Genomic DNA, 19,149 nt, shown 5'->3' on the forward strand with positions numbered 1-19,149 from the left:
ACAATTACCAAGTTTATTCACAGTCACTCAAGATCATTCAAAATTTTATTGTCTGCGTTCATTGACTTCAAACGCCGTCACCTGAACAATAGGCCCATCAGGCCAACGGCATCAAACGCAACGACTGCCACGGTAAGCGGCAACGCAGTATCTTCCGCGCTGCTGAGAAACACGTCGGATTCGTTTGACGAAATATCAGAAATCTTTTTACCCAAATGCAGTGTCCCAGAGCCGACCGTTGACGGAGGTAGCCATCTATTGGCTCAATCAAACGGTCGCCCGCAACGTCGGATGCCTCCCCGGGGAAGTGACAGATGACATTAAACAGGTTTGACTACTCAAACAGCGGTCAATGTGAATTTGAGGGATTGAATGGGGGTACAATACGTTGATAGCCGGCTGTGGCGTCTACATGGAGTGTGGATGAAGTTGGTGGAAGAAGGATTGGTAGCGATGATAGAGACAACACGGGAACCCGCCGAAAGAATTGCGAGTCTCGAATCGATCTGAAACAAAACCTTCATCTATCCGTCGGCTCCTCGGTTGTGAACCAGCAGTAATTAATTTGACGCAAGAGCTTGGCTTGAGTGTGTCTGGGAGACACTTGGCCATCCGCTCGGGAGGGTCTACTGCCACGAGCCCACGCCTCAGCCGTTGCAGGCGTTTGTTAGCCACTCCCTACAAGCCGTTGGTGTGTCGAGATGAGTGTGTATCCGCCTGTACCTGCTACCTAGGTACGCACGCCCTGGCAACGGCAGTCGCACAACCTGACGCTAGTATGCCGTGTCTTGGCGATGGCGTTGGGCTCGAGATGATAGTGGCCAGGGTAAAGCAAGAGCGACTGAGGGCAGATGATTGAAGACGTGTCCTTTTGAAAAAGGGTCAAAAAGAATCGAGTTAGAAAAGAAGGACTCAAAAATGATGATCAAAGGCTAGTGATGCCCTCAAAAGCAGAGTGAGTGTGGGCTGGGGTCACAGAAGGCTCTCGACTTATGCACCCCTCTCTTCAATCACGGAACACCATTGGACCATACTCCGTCCAGGAACCTGCGTCTCTAACCACCCACCAGTTCGACTTTATGTGCAAGCAGACTCCATTCTTGGCGAGAATTTAAGATAAGATTCTGCTAACTGCTAGCCTTGACTTGCTGTCTTTCCTATATACAGCCAACTTAATAATAGACCACCTAATGCCTGTCAAGGGAGCCATGATAGTCCACCACGGCGGATTGAACGGAAAGCCAAGGACGACGTAGAAAACACATCTTCTGCTCTCTCGCCGCCGGATGAGATTAAGGAGGAGTTTGGGCAATTTCCAGTTCTCATTCATTGGTCTTCATACTTTGTGTTGACGGAGCCCGAAACAGAGCCTGAGAAACATGAGAGGCTTGCGTGTTTTGACGTTTGGGGACCACAAGATGTCATGGCTCAGTTGTTTGAGAATTCCGTGAAGGGCGATATCACGATTATCTGATCTCGGGGGCTTTAACGCTTGAATACGAGAGTAGAACAGGATAGATTATTATGAAATGATATGCTTCCTGCACGTCGTCGTTTGTCTAGAAATATCCCTGCTGCGTTTTTTCAAGTGCAATCTGTAGGTTGTCCAACAAGCCGTACTAAACTTGCCTATTCAAGCAACGTACGGCCAACTTTGCAAAGAGCCATGTTTTAACAACGAAGCGATCCATTCCTCTGGATTCCTATTATACAATCCTTGGTTTCTGAGTGGCTGGTTTGCTCGATCCTGTTAGCGACTGTAACACGTCGTCCGTGGAATCTTCCCAATCGAGCTAGTGCTGACGGAGACATCAACCCCAGACGTGTTTCGACTCAACTTCGTCCGCGGGCCCCGACTTTGAATTGTCGTCAGTTAATAAAGAGGTCCAGTTCAGCGTGGCTATTCATCGCCTTTAAGGATTACTCACGAGCAAAACCAATGCCAACGATGGGGAGCCCACACCCTGAGCCCTCAGGTGGGGACGCCCCCGCCAACATGCCCAAACTCAACATTGTCATCATGGGGTTTGGCAGCCGCGGCGACCTCGAACCAACTTTAGAAATCGCCAAAGTCTTGCAGTTTCATCACGGCCATCGCGTAAGATATGTCACTCACGAGCGCCATCGCCCCCTGGTCCAGGCTGCCGGCATCGAGTTCTACTCTTTGGGACGAGCCGACCCGAGGGAGATGATCTTCCGCAGAAGTCTTGGCGCAGCAGGAATGCGTAAGCTATTGCCCCAGATTCAGGATGAATTTTTCGAGATGGGTCAGAGATTCTGGGGGGCTTGTATCGATGATCCTGCTGGGATACCTGAGGGGACGGAGCCGGAGCCGTTTGTTGCGGATGCCATCATTGCGACTATGACGACCTTTGTCCACAGCTCTGCTGCCGCCAGGATGGGTATTCCTATTCATCTTCAGGCGAATAATCCTCGAATATACTCAAAGTACCTGCCACATTCACAAGCGGAGAGCTCTGCGACAAGTGACTCGGTTGTCAGGAATGTGCTCTCGTGGTGGTTGAAGGACTTGGCGTAAGAAACTGAAGTTATCTAGAATGGAGTCTCCGCTGACTGTTTGCATCTAGTTTTCTTCTCATGCTGAATTCTGGTTTCAACCGACTTCGTGTTGATACCATGGGCCTTGAGGCTTTCTCGCCTATTTGGTGGACCAGCCAATTCTTCCGTTTTCGACTTCCTTGCACCAACCTTTGGTCTCCCCATCTTCTCCCAGGCCCTGCCGACTGGGGTGATGAGATTGACACCACTGGCTTTGTGTTTTCAGACCCAGAACCGTACACTCCACCCACTGAGCTGACCAAGTGGCTTGAGAGCGGAGACGAGCCAATCTATGTCGGCTTTGGGAGCATGTCATTTCCAAACACGGAACAAGTTCTCCAAGCTGTCTTTGATGGCATCGCCAAATCTGGACGGCGCATCATCTTTGCAAAGGGATGGTGTGGCATAGATTCTAGCTTATTTCAGAGGGGTGACATCTTCATCGTCGACGAGATACCACACCACTGGCTATTCCCTAGGGTCGCAGCCGTTGTAATCCACATGGGAGCCGGAACCTTTTCACAGGCACTCAAGCTGGGAAAGCCTATTATTATGATTCCCATTGCTGGAGATCAGCCCTTTTGGTCTCACCGGGTGTTCCAAGCCGGGTGTAGTCCAGAGCCGATTCCTCTCCAAGGTATCACCTCGGATCTGGTCGCCACAAGAGTTCAAGAGGCGTTGTCACCTGAGATTGGACAAAGTGTCAAGTCAATGGCAGACAAGATATCCAAAGAAGAGCCGGGCCAATTCAAGTTTGGCAGATCTGCTTTGAGCACTTTTCAAAAGACGTACGCAGAGGGACATTGCGATCTGCTGCCTGACCGTGTAGCGATATGGAAACACAAGCCGTCTGGCTCTAAACTGTCGGCGATGGCTGCGAGCATTCTTGTTACCGATGGCCTGATCGAGCAGACAGACTTGAGCTTGATACGATACGTCGAATTGCCTGATCTCAAAGCCCCCGGAGATCCCATCTCGGGAATTATTGGGGGAGTCGTGCTGTTCGGGGGCCGAGTTTTGTCTCTTTTCAAGGCATTACAAGGCCTGGGAACTACCCAAGGAGCCGTGGGACTGCTGAAGCGGGTGGTTCATGTTGCTGGAGGTGAGTAATCAATATTTATCGTGAATGACTCTGCTAATCAGTACCCAGCACCTGTCGGTTTTCTATATCAAGCTTCTTACGGAGTTTATAACCTTGCAGAATATCTCACCTTCAAGCTCGGCGGTGTACATCGTCAACAGTTTGACAGCAACCTCTGGGCCTACTCTTATCCCGAGATGCTCTCATTGCTGCTTCTGGCGCCAATCGAAGAGATCAATCCCTGGAGAAATACTTTCATGACGCTGCTCCTGTCACCTGTCAGGTTCACTATTGCCACAGCCAATGTGCCCATTGGATTTCTAGCCTTCACCTTGAGGCTGATCGACAGAAGGATTGAAAAGTCGTTGGGCTATCGCCCCAAGGAGGATACAGTGTACAATGCGAGAATGAGGCAGGGCCGTCAAGAGATGGGACTTGTACCCGCTGAGCTGCATGGCCAAGTGGTGCAGTCCTGGGGGAAAGTGAACGGGTCGAGTCTGGCGAAGTGAAGCTGTCGAGAGTCTATCACTAAGACTGGCGAGTCAGCAGCACACTTATTACTTTAAGTCAGGGCCCAATGAACTTGGAGATGAAGCATTCGAATTTTTTGTAGCAGAACCGTGTCGTCAAATACGAGTTGTCGAATTCTTTTAAAATAAAACAGGAATGAGAAAAAATAGGACTGTCATTGGCATCAAGCACAAGCAGAAACAATGAATTGGACGAGTCAAGTTGATGTTGTTTGCCGTGACCTGGTCACTTGGCATAATGCGGATCGCATCCACTGTTGGTCATTACTATTTACTCATTGTTATCGAAGACAGACACGCTTTTGTTGTTTTACAGGCGGGACTTGGTGCTCTCCTCGCGACCCTGTAGGTTGGGGTGGGGAGTTCGGACGGGTCGAGTCACGGCGTAGAAGGCGAGGCCCTGGGACTTGGTGGAGAACTAGGCGTGTAATGTTAGTGACATATATATAGAGAGATATTGTGTGTATAGGGACATACCTGGACCTTGGAGCCGACGTGGAAGAAGGCAAAGTCACCAGGGACAAGGTGGTGGGTGATGCCGGTGGCCTCGTCCTTTGACGTGGTCAGTATGAGTGTCAAGAACGACTTCTGTAGCTCTGACATACCAGAATGTCAATCTGACCGCTGAGGATATACTTGGTCTCCTCAAAGGTATAGTGAGCAGGTCGTGCCTTGCCAGCGACAATCTTGTAAAAGCCCGAGGTCAGGTGGGTGGGAGAGTCGGTCGTCTTGGTTCGGATCGAGTGAAAGTCGGCAGTGGTGGCGTTCTCACCCTGGGGAAGGGGGATGAACTCGTGGCCAGCGCCCTTAACGATGGTGAGGGGGACGAGGTTTGCAGACACTGGAGAGTTAGTGGTGAACTTGGTGTGATGGGAGGTGTCTTACTCCTGTTGTAAGTCTGATGGATCATGGTTAGACTGACTACAGCAGATGTCGAGTAGACAGAGCTACCCGTCTAATATAGCAGCTCCAAGTATACATCGGTCAACTCGGTGCATTCTCGGGGTGTGGGGAAGATCTCGGGTGCATGCCCGGCATCGAGGAGATGGCGGATGCAGTTCCGGGGTCCACACGCCCCAGAGGCAAGCCATGCATTTGTGGTGAGAGTAGAGATCATGGTTGATGCGATCTCATACAAGAACTGCATTGAATCCCAGAAAAGAGTGATTTAATCATGCTGTTTGATCGAGTTGGAGCGAGCAGTTTGTCCTGGAGGTATTGGCACGGAGTACGGAGTAGACGCGATGCCGCTAATCGGGGATGACGAGATAGCAGCCACGGACAATCACGGAGTTTTACGACGAAGGCCGGTCACATGACTTTCCACCAAACAATGTCTCATAGTGAAGAGTCTTGGCTCTTTGATCAGCAATATCATCAGTATGGGCAATACACCGCTAACAGTCTTAGTAAGCATATCTTTCGGCACATCAGACTCCAAATCTCTCATATCACCGAGAAATGGCGTGAGTCTTCGGTGTGCTTCAATCACGGTAAGCCTACGCGCAACTTCTCCGCCCGGGTGGATCCCTCCCGGCAGATTACCCCGTCCTCCGCCCCGGACCTTCGGCAGACGGGCCGGTCAGCAGTTTCTCGGAGCTGGGGTAAGCTTAAGCGCTAGGTACAGGAACGCATGCCCAAGATTGCCGTCAACGTGTTGCAAATGGTGGCGTTTTTTACGGCCGTGTGGCAACGGCTGTCGTCTGCTCAGATTAGCAATCCTATACTTGATGATAATGAGTGCCCTGATCTGCTGCCAGCCGAATTCTAGGGGGTGGTCGGCGCCACCTGGGCGGGACAGACGCCAAAAACCAGGGTCGTGTCCATCTCAAATGGATGAGCCAATCCTTTTTTTTTTCACTGCATTATTAACCCCTCACAAGCGACTGCTTCCCTTTAGAATGCCAGCTAGCTCAAAGCTCACTGAGCCAGTGGTCTTGGCACCCATTCGTGGACGCGTTTCAACTCAGCCATCCAGCCTAGGCTGCTAGTAAGAGAACAGATACCTAGACTCGATGGGCAGCGATCATTTGCTTTTGCATTGACGACACTAGCAAGTACAGGAGAAGCCACCATCAGGCCGGGCCAATGGGGGGCGGAGGCTTCAGTGCTGACCCTCGGGGGTAGGTTCACTGCAATTTTAACCCACCCCGGAAGGTCGGGCCTTATCGATAAGGCTATTATCCAATGAAACCCTGTCCATCTCATCTCCGCTACTGAACGCCGCCATTCAGCCTCACATCAAAGCTACCAATGAGCTTCGCTCACAAACGCCAAAGTCTCCTTCACGCAAAGAGCTGAAAATGCGCAGCCTGATCTCATCTTCCCCGCTTCAATCACGGGACGACGAAATGCCAACGCCCTGATGGACCCTCTATCCATCGCGAGTGGCTGCGCCGGCTTGATAACAGCCATCGGCGGCCTCTCTATCAAGATCCACTCGTTTGTTCGGACGTGTCGAGAGGCTCGTGGCGATCTGGATAGCATCTCACGCGAGCTTCTGTCTTTGCAGACCATTCTTGAGCTCATTAAAGAAGACGCGTCTGATGATAGCAAGCCGTTCCCGCAGACTCTGAACCAGCATGTTACGGCTATTCTCGGCAACTGTAACTTGGTCGTGGCTGAAATTCAGACATGCATCACGAGGTATGGACAAGATCGGCTAAAGACCCGAGTGGCATGGGCGATCAACGGCCAGGGCGACATCAACAAGCTGCGCTCAAGTCTGGAAGCCCACAAGACAGCACTGGAGATTGCCCTGGATATGCTGGCCCTGTAAGTACGTGAATGCCTCCAACTGATTCACAATGTTAAGTGCAGCGTAGCCACCTGACCAAAGAGATCAAAAACGACACGACAGAACTTCGTCATGATACAGCTGCCATACGAGAGGATACGGCCCAGATCCTGGAAGAGATTGCTCGACTGCAGGCTCGACTCCCACGAGATGCCGCCGCTGCGCCAAACAACTTCATCCTACAGAGGTTCTTTGAGGACATGACAACTTACACTGAGCAGGCCCGTGATGCAGCGCTTAGTGACACCGATGCAAATAGCTCAAAAGCACTGTCGTTTGACGAGGGCCCAGAGGGACGTCCCGCGGCTCTCCTTCAACAGGATTCCTGGCCCTACCACTCCATGTCAAGTTCATCCCAGCAAAGCTCACGCGTGGAATCAGGCATCTCCAATGGTATTCAGAATCCTTACCGGGACTCAGAGGCCACCAGCGACACATCTTTCCCAACACTTGTCGATGAGGGTCACGGGCCGAGGGAAGATTATTTTTCTCAACGGCACGAAAGCTATGACGAGGAGGCAGACAAAAATGCAACCATCGCACACCAGGGGATTTCTGGCTACGAGATCCCAGTGTGTGAAGAATTTCTCAACCAGCTCCACCCCGCTAACGGTCCTTGGGGTATCAGCCGAGAATTTACCCACCGTAGGCATTCGACCATAACTTGTTCTCCTGAAGAATTTGCAAAACTCGACATCACATTTCGTCTTGAAGGCTTCGAACCACTGCGGCACATCAGGATCATCCTATCCTTTTCGATCTACCCTTCAGAAGATTTATCATCCTTCAACAAGCGGTGGTCGTTTCTCTGCTCGTCCATCTGTCATCTTGAAACATGTACGCCGCTGTCTAAGGACTATTCGTCCCCTCCAGAATACCTATGGAGGCAGATACTGGTTCATGTCAAATGTGACACAAGTCTGGATGAGATAGACCCCCTCGTGCGGGAATCACTGTACAGAATGGGCATCCTCAGCACTCCCAGGGCAGAGAAGGAGCCGGTCATGGCGGGGAACATCCAAGCCGAGATTTTTGAGGTGCGCTCAAGTTCAAATAAGACAATCTATACGGAATCAAACTGATTCGAGCTATTAGTACACGACACGTGCTGTTCTCTATCCAGGCTGCCGGGTAAGGGCCCCCATTCAAGTCATCCTGACAGCCTACCGTAGCGATTCCCGATTTTATGTGTCTGGCGCCGAGATGATACGCGCACAAGCCGGGTGGTATTACTCACTACGCGCCCTTCTTGGGACCGGAATGATTATCGAAATGCCCGACGAGGCGAGCGAAATCTCAGAGCGGGACTCTGGGTATCAACATCAAGAGTTCCTCTACGAGGCATGGGCAAACAAACGGGACATCTCGGGCCTCAGAATCTATAATTACATCCTTGTTACACCCCTCAGAATGTACCTGTCGATGCCAAGGAGGGAAAAGCCCAAGCCAAAGAGCATTTTGACGAAAATACTGGACAGTTTGGCGGCATAGGACACTTGTGGAGATCACTCACAAGGGGAACTGGGGTGTATATATATCCTTCCATATTTCTAACATGAACTTGAATGTACAATTCGCCAATTGAAACTAACTCCATCATTGTTGACCCAGTGACTCTTGTCCTGGTGCTGAGATTACCTGCCGGTGATCTAATCAAAGTGAATTCTCCAAAGCTCTCGATCAATGCCCGCAGTGAAATCGCTCCTCGTGTGCATCATTAGAACATTATCACTGACGACAATGTCTCCCTTGTCCCAGGCGTGATAGTACGCTACTCTACGATCGTAGAGGGTTGCATCGATAGCGGCGCAGATCGATGCGCTCTCACCAGGTTCTTGGCCTTCAATGGTAACGTCCGTGGCGTCGAATTGAGTCCTGCTCTGGGGCCATGGCTCGTGGTAGCGCAGACAGGGCTTCTCAGTGGTTGGGTGTGGGATGACTAGGGGCAGGCCCTTCAAGACGGTTTGGTCGAAGGAAGAAGTCGACACGCTCCATGTGAGCTTGGATAGCTCATCGACCTTGAGCCACTTGGGAAGGTACTTGAAGAATAGGGTTGACGAGGCAAAGATGGTGAATCCTGTGTCTCGTGGAGATGCTGTTGCACCCTCAAAGAGCTGGAATCTAGAGCCCAAATGTTAGTGATAAAAGTGACAAGCCGGATGGGAAAAACATACTGTGGTGGTGTAGAGACCAAAATCTCCTTGCCACTCTCATCGACCTGCTTCACTGTCTTGAACAGCCCATCATAGTGCATGGGCATAGGCTCCGCCGAAAGCACATTGTTAAGACCTCGCGTCTCCAGTCCTCGATCCTTCACCTCGAGCAACAAGCCAAACTTCCATGGCAGCGGTGTTCCAAACTGGTGGCTGAGGTTGATGAATCGCTCACGATCAGGCTTCTTGACGAATCCGCGCAGGATAACTGGAGAGTTGATCTCTGAAAGAGCACGGACTTTCTTTGTGTCAATGTCGTCGATGGTCAAGGATCCAGGTCCGTTGGCAGGACGGATTGTCAGGCCAGCTGGGTAGATGGGGTCAACGACGATGCCGCCCTTTTCTTCAGCCCAGTTGAGAAGAGGACACTTTTCGCGGTAGTAGCTTGGGCGACCGTTCTCGTAGATCAGTTCTAGGTTGTCGTTGTTCTCAAACTGAGATCGCATTCCAGTCTCAATAGTTCCGTCCAGCTTGAGGACCAAGGTGCTGTGCCATGGCGTGGTGTAGATGCTGTCAGTGGGAAGCAAGCTGATGGACAGCTTGACAGCGCCAGTGGATGGGTGAATGGATAGGCGAACATGGTCAGGATACTTTTGACGGACCGCGTTGGCGAAGGCCTGGCTGTGTTAGTCTCTTGTCTCATAGGCATTCTTAGGCACCTACATCTCCTCGAGCCATCATCTGCTTGGCAATGTACTCAGTTCCCCTCTTATACCGAGACTTGGTGCGGTCCTCTCCAATAGGATACACAGTCTCCAAGTCAGTCTGAAGGAACTTGATGTAGCCACGATACGTCATGCATGCATCCTCAGCCTGGCGGACCTCATCCCAGGTCCAACCGGGCTTGCTGAATGTGTTTAGAAGGGCACGACGGAAGTTGGAAGCATTGGCGACATAAGTCATCTCATCAAGCTCCTTTGGTAGATCAATGTCGACGAGATCTCGGAGACGGGCAAAGGAGATGTGAGCGAAGCCCTTGGAGGCGGCGAGAGCTCTGAGTGTCTCTCCATAGTTCCAGACATCCTTGTCAGGAACACCAAGAAGGTCTAGCAGTGTTAATGATTTGGATGAAGAGTGAAACAGTGAGATAACACACCATTGTACACAAGACCATCGGAGATAATGGTCAGCTTTGCACCAGGAGGATAAATGCCTGCAATTGCTTGACACATGCCATTCAAGTGGCTCAAAGCAAACTCTTCCGCCTTATCAGGCAGCTTTCCAAGGACCTTGGAAGTCGAGTTTGGTGATTTGAAGGGAAACGCGGGGAGGCACAGCGGCACGGCCTGCTGAGCCTTGACATGTGTGTAGATGAGGGCGATGAACTTGAGGACAGACTGATCAGCACTGGCGTAGATGTTTTCTCCCTTGTTCAGACGATATCTTCCAATGATGTCGAGAATCTTTGAAGAAGTCTCGAGAGCCGAGGTGTCGACGGCAGAAGCCAAAGGCTTCATGCTGTCCACGGCCACATCATGGAGGAAGCTTGGCTGGACGGGGGGATATGAAGTGACATCGGCTACAGCCATTGTGAAGAGCGCTGCAAATGAACTTGAAGAGTGATGGAGAAACAAAGTACAGAAGAATGGAAGAAGTGCTGTTGAAGCTACTACTATTTGAGTTCAAATCCGACGGGAAAGATATGGCAATAAATGCCTTGAAGGCAAAAATTTTATCCCCTCCCCTGTCTGTAAAGACCGAGGATAACAACACACACACGATAGGTGTATCCAAGTCTGGAATTGCTCCGAGATTCCGAGGCGGTTTAACCCCCCTGAACATTCAAGAATCGAAAGATCTAATCTGATGTTCAAAACGTCACCGAAAATTCTTCGGCAAACTCTTGTTTTTGCATAAGCATTACCAAATTGGAAATTCAACCTGATGCACCGCCGGAGTGAGGCCAGAACTAGAAGGCCGTTGCGTAATCCCCTGAGGCGCTTGATTCCTTGGCGAGGCAAGCAGAATTATTGAAACAAGGTATGCGGAACAAGGGCTTGCGTCGTCACGGCGCTTTGATGCAAATCATCCCAAGCTAAAAAGCCGGTGGCGGAGTGTATCCCACCGCGGTGGATCGGCGCCGCGCGCTCGGCTATCCCACCGGTCATCCCATCTTAGATCCAGGGGGTACTGCCGGTTCTGCTTACAAGGCCCGACCCGCAGGAGGAATCGGCTCCGGCCGGTGGGTGGGGGCTCTGCCGAGGAAGTCCCTTGCGTGGTCAGGGGCATGGGTTCATGGGCTTGTTTTGGGTGACGAGAATGGGCGAGTATTTCCGACGTTTGGATATCATACAAGTTGTACGAGTCTGGCTGGATTTTTTCAAAGAGTAGACACTTTACTCTGTATTATCTGTTATTCTCGTTATTCTCGTCTTTGTGTTCTTGCAATCATGGAACAAGTTGATGTCACCATTGTTGGAGGTGAGTTTCTTTGCTTTTTTTATGAACTACGCTAACAACATCAGGTGGTCCTACTGGCCTCTTCATTGCCCTTCTCCTGAATCCTCTGGGTGTTTCGGTCCGAGTGCTGGGTAAGTGACAAGAGAATTGTGCTGTTAGTGACATATTGACGAGTGTCCAGACGAAAAGCCATCTACGCTTGAGCTTGGTCGAGCTGATGCCTTGAATGCTCGCACTCAACAGTACTTTGAAGTCGCTGGCATTCTTGATGAGCTCCTCCCAGATGGCCTCAAGTGCAACAGTAAGCATTCACATACTGGCATTGAAATCCTCTGCTGACCTTCGTGCAGCAAGCTCTACCTTCAAGGACGGAGACTTCAAGTCCCGCCAGAACGAATGGTGGGTGGGCATCCAGAATGCCCTTCACAAGAACTTCCTCATGATCGGTCAGCCTGTTGTTGAACAGGTCATGAACAAGCGACTTGATGGTGTCGTTGCTTACAACGAGCACGTCACCGACATCACAGAGACCGATGACTTTGTTGAAGTCACGACAAGCTCAGGTCGCAAGATCCAGAGCAAGTACGCTGTTGGTGCCGATGGTGCGAGATCCTTTGTGAGGAACACTCTGGGCATCAGCTTCACTGGCACAAAGCCTGAGATGGTCTGGGCTGTTCTCGACACTTTCCTCGATACCGACTTCCCTACCTGCCCTGAGATTATCACCTTTGAACTGGACGGTCAATCTCGAGTGGCTTGGATCCCTCGTGAGCGTGGCATGTCGCGTTTCTACGTTCTTCTCAAGGGCGAGGTCACTCAGCCTCTCGCTGAAGCTTCGATCAAGGAGCATCTGGCTCCCTACAGGGTCGACTTCAAGAAGACTGAATGGTTCAGCACCTTTACCAGTAAGCGCATTAGGTGACATCGTGCCGATCTTCAGTTAACGCTTTCTAGTCAAGGAGAGGATCGCCGGATCCTTTGTCTCCAAGGATGGCAATGGCCGCATCTTCCTTGCTGGCGATGCTGCCCACGTCCATTCCGTCAACGGCGGCCAAGGCCTGAATACGGGTGCTGCCGATGCATTCGCTCTAGCCTGGCGTCTCAGACTCCTTGTCCAACCTTCCCTTTTGGCTGAGAATGCGCTTGAAAAGGTCGTCCAGAGCTACGACATTGAGCGAAGATCTACAGCCGAGCAAGTCATCGGCGTCGCAGCTAAACTAGTTCGAGACACGGTCCACGAGGCCAAGAAATATGTGTCTACGATTGAACGGAATGCTGGTTTCATAACAGGTCAGTGTGCAAGGCTCGATTAGACTTTCGGGGAGTCCGCTAACAGGGGATGCAGGCATGGGTGTCAGCTATAACGAGTTTCCTACTCCGCTCATCAGTGGGGAGGAGCAGGGGATCTGGAGACCAGGCGATCGCTGCCCTGACATGGTCTTGGCCACCGGCTCTGACGAGACTAGAGTGTACTCCAGTGTTTCGTATGGGAAGTTCTTGGTGTTGTCCATTGGACAGCATCTCAAGGATGCACCCGGTAACGACCAGGTTTCTGTCTTTACGGTACTGCCTCGGGGAGTCACCAATGGACATCATGAGCTGGCTAAGGGGGAGATTGTATTCTCGGCGGATTGGGCCGATGCAAGCAAGCCATTGGCGGTGGTTGTAAGACCAGACATGTATATTGGATACGTCAGTCAAAGCGTCGATGACGATGGCTGGAGGGTATACTTGAACAACATCCTGGCTCAGTCTTGAATTGGGGGATCTGCATCTTATCAGATCAGGGGTCTTTGTGTAAATTAGTAACTTGTACCGAATCTAAAAATTGAGTTTACGCCCACCTTCCTAGAATAGCCGCATGAACGACCATAAACAAGAGTGAGAGATTGATTGTGGTTGTTGACGTTTTTGACTTGCAAGATTCAGCAGCTGTCAGCCGTGATGTCCAGGATATCTTTGCTGTGACAAAGTTTCAGCTTCAGCTGTCACACGGCACAGATTACGACGTGTCAGTTGAAGATAAGACGTCACATTGTAAAAGTATTGCGGTTCCTGGTTCCTGTGAAAGACCAAAGTCCCTTCTACAATCACCTTCCAAGCTCGGCTTCTGGAATTCGGCTTCTTAATCCCACTCGGCTTCGCAGGGCTTGCCTATTCCCTGAACACTAATGCAACTGTAGTACCTGCGTGTTACAACCGGATATAGCACCACTTGTAGGTAATTCGGCGAAACTAGGGCCTAGGATCGTATCAGGAAGGTCGGCTTCAGCTGCTAAAACGTCATGGTCCTTGTCCATGACACTGGGCAGGTTTCTTCAAAAACCCCATGTTTGAAGCCAAGTGGAACCTCGTGGTGTGATGTTCCGGCAATGAACCTGGGCCTTGACCGTTTCTTAATTCTCCGATATCCCATGTCGTCCTATTCGCCCCGATCTCCTGAGATTGGGTTTCATTCCTTCCACTAGGCGCCCTGCCAAGCCCTTTACCCTCTTATCCCGAGCGGAAATATGTCCGTGATGACAAAGGAAGCGCGCGCGGCCTTGTGGGACGCGATAATGTAATCCACGCATGAGAGAAAAGCTTGGTAAAATGGGGCATCGGCATTGACTGCGCCCACTTGGTGCGTCGTTCGAGGTTCGATTATTAGTCTGTGCTAGCCCTCTTTTATTGGTCTCGTCGTACAGCTTCAAATATTGAGCCTGTGCATCCACTACTTGTTTGCCATGGCTTCTTCTAAAGAGGCGTCAGATGAGGCCCCGTCGGTTAATGATGCGTCCACGTCGACGGTCATTCCAGATGGAGGCCTCCTGGCTTGGCTGCAAGTTGCAGGTTCATTTTGTCTTTATTTTTGCACTTGGGGTATGCATCCATATAAGTCCCGACCATAGAGAAATACTGACCATTGAACAGGTCTCATAGCCAGCTTTGGATCCTTTCAGACCATCTACGAAAATGACGAACTTTCAAGCCGCACGCCATTCCAGATTTCGGTCATTGGATCACTCCAGACCTTTCTCATGGTATTTTCAGGTTTCGTAATGGGACCGATCTACGATGCAGGCTATTTCCGTCATCTTCTCGCCGTGGGATCCTTCTTCATTGTCGTTGGCACAGTTCTGCAAAGTCTGTGCAATCGATACTGGCAGTATATTCTCACGCAAGGCTTGATGATTGGTATTGGAGCTGGTTGTCTCTCGATTCTGAGCGTGGCCATCACCTCGCTCTGGTTCACCACCAAGCTACCTCTTGCCAATGGAGTCGCTGCGTGTGGAAGCGGCCTAGGCGGGTGAGTAGATCATCTTGGGAGCCTTGCGCAGCCATTAATGTTGTTTTAGTGTCTTGCTGCCGATTATGGTCCGAGAGATTCACGCGCGAACCACTCTGCCATGGGCTGTGCGCGCAGTTGCTTTGCTTCTCCTTGTCATGCTGGGTTTCGCGAATATCGTCCTTCGACCCAGAGGCGCTACCAAAGAGCCACGCCAACGACGTTCACTTGTTGACAGAACCGCCTTCACTGACTGGCCATATCTGCTCTTCGTAGCTGGCTGTTTCTCGGTATTCCTAGGCATGTACACGCCGTTCGTGTACATCCAGCCCTATGCCCTCGGTCAGGATATCGTCTCGCCCAAGCTAGCCCTCTATCTGCTCGCCATTCTCAACAGCAGTTCGATCTTTGGGCGCATCTTTCCCGCCCTCCTAGCTCAGAGAATTGGGCCAATGAACATGATCATTGCTACTGCCGTGGCATTGGGCATCACGAGCTTATGCCTCATGTCGGCCACTTCTCTTCCTCGACTACTCGTCACGGTCCTTGTTCACGGCTTCTTCACGGGGTCGTTCTTCGCATTGCAGCCTACCATCTTTGTGAGATTAGCGAGTGATCCCAGGATGATTGGGACGAGGTTTGGCATGGCATTTTCTGTCATGTCTTTTGCGCTGTTGTTTGGTCCCCCAGTTGCCGGAGCGTTGCGCAGGGCAAAGGGGTATAACGGCGCTTGGATTTGGGCCGGCTTGACTATCTTGGTCGGAGGAGGCCTGATCTTGACAAGCCGACTCTTCAAGGGAAGGGGGACCTTGAGAATATAGAGAAGATATGCGAATCTTAAACTGCGCTTCCACTACCACGCCTTGTCTACTATCTTGACTGAATTACGTTCTTGCCTCATATACTTGGTGATCTCTTTCGCCGAGGTTATAAGATTAAACATCATAATATAGCAATTCAAGCCCTCCTTGCTTATCAATAGCACCATGTTTCTATGTGCTACTATTGGCCTTCTACTCATTGTTGAGCATATTCAGTGCGCCATGCCATCACTTGTGTATTAATCCTCGCTAGTTGTCTTATCCTAAAACGCCAGGCCAATATCATTGCATGATCATTAGCATTTTCAACTCTTCTATGTGGCATAAAGTCCCGTGGGAATATCATATCAGTCACTGTTCTCTACTGCTATGTTGGATATACTTCGTAGCTTCAATATGTCTTCTATTGCATGCAATAGAAAAGACTAAAAGAAAGAAGACACTACGTAAGCATGGAGATATGATGCTATGACTTACTGATAGTATATTCTTTGTCATAGTTGAAGCCCAGCCCTTAATGGGATAACTGAACGAATAGATAGAAGCTTCATCAGAAGAGAAATGCGGTAAGTGCTTAAGTTAATAATACCGGTGATTTCATTTCCCAGATGGGCGTGCGTCGATAGGATGAAGAAATTTAGTATAGAAAATCAACCTGCTATTACTGGTTGCCAGACTGTACTTGCGCTTCCAGCGTTGCGTTTCTAACCCTTGCTTGTGTCTTTCATTGTCAAGGGAAGAGTTATGCTACTGGCTGAGAAGAATTTTATGATTTTTGATATATTGAGTCCTTATTGAACTATTTAATGGCAACCATTCATGTGGCAGCGCCTAGTGTTGGATAATACGCTTGGAATCATTGCTACCCAGCTGAACACACCAGCGTTAATAGACATGTATACCTCTTCATCCATCGAAGTGCTAGATACGTATCCTCTTGATTTTTAAGTGGAATATGGTCAAGATGATGAAATATGCCCAGATCTCCCTGATTATTATCTACACATGTACTGAGGTTTCTTTAATCTTCCCGTTTTTGTTAGTCGACTGGTCTATTTCCCTCCACATAGCTACCTACCTATCTTAAGATACCTAGGTAGAAAGCGTCAGGGGCTATGGCAAGGAGATTCGTTTCAACCCACAGCAGGCGCAAACAACGATTTGGCTTATTTCTGTGAGCTGTCTGAATCTCCTCACTGGTCCATCATCGTTCTCCCGCTGGGATCAACTGAGAGTTGGGAGTAACTTCCTGGATTGCGGTACTCAATGAGAGCAACATCCCGATACTTAATAAATGCCATACACATAGGTTTATAAATGTGAGAACAGACATGGATGACACGAATGGTCATTGATATGTATTCATGTGATTCTTGTCCACCTGGCAGGCATAAGTTTTGCAGGGATCGGATTAGATAGGAAACAGCCGGAGAACGCGCGTGGGAGTAGAAGATCACACCACACGTCAACCAACATATAAAGGAAGTAAACCCATTCATTGTGTCTTATGGTCTTACTTAATTCCACTATCTTTGCTTTCAAGCTCGCGCATTCTCAATGTCCACGCGACACTGAAAATCCCAGGAATGTAGGGTAGCCCACTTCCCAACTGAATCAGGTTAGATAATCCACGGCCCCACCCGACTCACCAGCGTTATAAATGTCCATGCCCAGCATCTCAGCTCATTCTTGCCGCTGACAAGACACACGGCCTTCTCCTACACCCTCAACTATGCGCACCACTCTCCGCAGATCCTGCAACGCCTGCGCAAAGGCAAAGCACAGCTGCGACCTTCGGACCCCGAGGTGCTCGAGATGCATCAAGAGGAGGGTTTCTTGCGTTTACGCGAATGAACCCTTGACTTTGCAGGCGCCGGAGGGTCCGGGGCATGGCAGAACCATGATCAACAAGGCGAGCAAGGTTACTTGCATTGCTCAAAGGGATGTCAAGATGTCTAGAAAGGTTCAGGATGGCTCGGTGAAGCTATTGAACTCTGTAGACACGTCTTTTGATCCATTTGATTCGTATCCGCCTACCCGACTCTCCCGGATACACGTTCAACGCCTGATACACCATTGTATGCCACCACGTACGTTTTTACGTCTGAAAGCTGACTTGATTAGTTCTCTCTAATATTGCCTTTCAATATTACCCACTGGATCTCAGCATGATATCGAATCCCTTCATCGTATCATGGTGGCCGCTGGCCCTCGCCGACCCAGCCCTGTTTCACGTATCAATACAGACAGCATGTCTAGACGAGGAATTGAGGGCGCACAAGGGATTTCCAATCTCTGAACTTCTCATGGTTGATTCTGTGTCCCTAATACGACAGAAGATTGAGAATTCTTCACTCGCTTTTCAGAATGACACGTTGAACTCTGTGGTTACCTTGGCTGCGATTGAGGTAAGAACTCGCACATAGCAGGTCTCCCCTCTACTTATACGTCTGCGGATAGCACGGAAAAGGAAATGTCGAAGCTAGTAGGACCCATATTGACGGGGTTAAACGCATAGTCGGAGTCAGAGGCGGGATAAGCCATGTGCGGCAATCAAGTCCACTAACGGCGAGGATGGTTGCTTGGTAAGAATGCACATTTCAGAGGCGGACGCTTGCTAATATGCCGGTAGGGTATCAATGCTTGTTACAGGCGCACCTCAATTTCCTATTCAAGATGATCTAGGGATTGGAGATGGAGTGTGCCCGACGTTGCAGTGGCTTCTTGCATCACCGGGTTTTGAGTCGCCGAGTGAGGTCATCGACGACCTAGATATTGACCCTGCCGTGATCGACATTTTGACACGTCTTCGCAGCATATCACAAGAAGCATCAAGCTTATCAGGCACTGAGCTGCACGACCTCACTTGCTTCGTGGTGCACAAGTTGCTCCTCCTACCGCCACTCTCCACGCAAAATTTGCAACAGTCGGCCGCCTCGGAATGTCTTCGGTACGCCTTGGCGCTCTACATGCTCGCGATCCATGGAACGACATATTATTCACACATTGGCTTGGTCATGACCATCATGCAACAATTTCGAAGTTATCTCGAGATTCTGGTGGGAAGCAACGTCGATGAGTCACTAAAACTCTGGATCTTTTCTGTGGGAATGGTGTCTTCAATTGACCCTATCAACAGCAAATGGTTTACGGAACAGGCTTATCTAGCCGCGACATCTCTCAAGATCCAGACTTGGGAGCATGTACTTGTACACTTCAAGAGGGTATTATGGATGGAAACACCACGAGGGGTAATATTTCAGCAGCGCTGGAAGGACATGTTGACATGACGCAATACCAAACAATTCCACTCTCCCTCTGTCCCTTCAATCGTTTGGCAGAAACCGTGTTGACGCAAAAACAGAGTTGGCGCCCGTATTCGGATTCAAGCTTGTTTCGGAGACTAGAACTAAATAGGACTAGACTCCGCAACCGTTGACCGGCAATAAGAATAACCGTTATAACCGGACCAACACCAAG

The 19,149-nt window shown here is 50.1% G+C and overlaps 7 protein-coding genes across 7 annotated transcripts; 5 read left to right on the plus strand and 2 right to left on the minus strand.

Moving 5' to 3' along the window:
- Positions 1–1,948: 1,948 nt before the first annotated feature.
- LRP88_00480 (glycosyltransferase) lies at positions 1,949–4,149 on the plus strand (the record flags this gene model as incomplete). The annotated part of the gene is made up of 3 exons (XM_083237189.1): positions 1,949–2,535; positions 2,589–3,661; positions 3,710–4,149. The coding sequence occupies 3 exons, from the start codon at positions 1,949–1,951 to the stop codon at positions 4,147–4,149; spliced, it is 2,100 nt and encodes a 699-aa protein (XP_083107080.1).
- Positions 4,150–4,480: 331 nt separating this feature from the next.
- On the minus strand, positions 4,481–5,199 carry LRP88_00481 (uncharacterized protein; the record flags this gene model as incomplete). The annotated part of the gene is made up of 4 exons (XM_083237190.1): positions 4,481–4,588; positions 4,648–4,722; positions 4,776–5,050; positions 5,160–5,199. The coding sequence occupies 4 exons, from the start codon at positions 5,197–5,199 to the stop codon at positions 4,481–4,483; spliced, it is 498 nt and encodes a 165-aa protein (XP_083107081.1).
- A 1,336-nt stretch (positions 5,200–6,535) lies between these two features.
- On the plus strand, positions 6,536–7,616 carry LRP88_00482 (uncharacterized protein; the record flags this gene model as incomplete). Its single annotated transcript, XM_083237191.1, has 3 exons — positions 6,536–6,945; positions 6,996–7,539; positions 7,596–7,616. The coding sequence occupies 3 exons, from the start codon at positions 6,536–6,538 to the stop codon at positions 7,614–7,616; spliced, it is 975 nt and encodes a 324-aa protein (XP_083107082.1).
- A 1,000-nt stretch (positions 7,617–8,616) lies between these two features.
- LRP88_00483 (Pyoverdine/dityrosine biosynthesis protein-domain-containing protein) lies at positions 8,617–10,709 on the minus strand (the record flags this gene model as incomplete). Its single annotated transcript, XM_083237192.1, has 4 exons — positions 8,617–9,088; positions 9,142–9,801; positions 9,878–10,226; positions 10,277–10,709. 4 exons carry the CDS (start codon positions 10,707–10,709, stop codon positions 8,617–8,619), a joined length of 1,914 nt encoding a protein of 637 aa, XP_083107083.1.
- An 861-nt stretch (positions 10,710–11,570) lies between these two features.
- LRP88_00484 (uncharacterized protein) lies at positions 11,571–13,338 on the plus strand (the record flags this gene model as incomplete). Its single annotated transcript, XM_083237193.1, has 5 exons — positions 11,571–11,601; positions 11,762–11,881; positions 11,931–12,485; positions 12,535–12,870; positions 12,926–13,338. 5 exons carry the CDS (start codon positions 11,571–11,573, stop codon positions 13,336–13,338), a joined length of 1,455 nt encoding a protein of 484 aa, XP_083107084.1.
- A 968-nt stretch (positions 13,339–14,306) lies between these two features.
- LRP88_00485 (uncharacterized protein) lies at positions 14,307–15,669 on the plus strand (the record flags this gene model as incomplete). Its single annotated transcript, XM_083237194.1, has 3 exons — positions 14,307–14,442; positions 14,494–14,869; positions 14,919–15,669. 3 exons carry the CDS (start codon positions 14,307–14,309, stop codon positions 15,667–15,669), a joined length of 1,263 nt encoding a protein of 420 aa, XP_083107085.1.
- Positions 15,670–17,837: 2,168 nt separating this feature from the next.
- LRP88_00486 (uncharacterized protein) lies at positions 17,838–18,959 on the plus strand (the record flags this gene model as incomplete). Its single annotated transcript, XM_083237195.1, has 4 exons — positions 17,838–18,077; positions 18,130–18,154; positions 18,243–18,249; positions 18,302–18,959. The coding sequence occupies 4 exons, from the start codon at positions 17,838–17,840 to the stop codon at positions 18,957–18,959; spliced, it is 930 nt and encodes a 309-aa protein (XP_083107086.1).
- Between the last annotated feature and the right edge of the window lie 190 nt (positions 18,960–19,149).

This window comes from Fusarium phalaenopsidis, assembly GCF_050370095.1.
Source record: "Fusarium phalaenopsidis strain FUZ10S chromosome Unknown contig_32276, whole genome shotgun sequence".
NCBI classification, from domain to species: Eukaryota; Fungi; Ascomycota; class Sordariomycetes; order Hypocreales; family Nectriaceae; genus Fusarium; species Fusarium phalaenopsidis.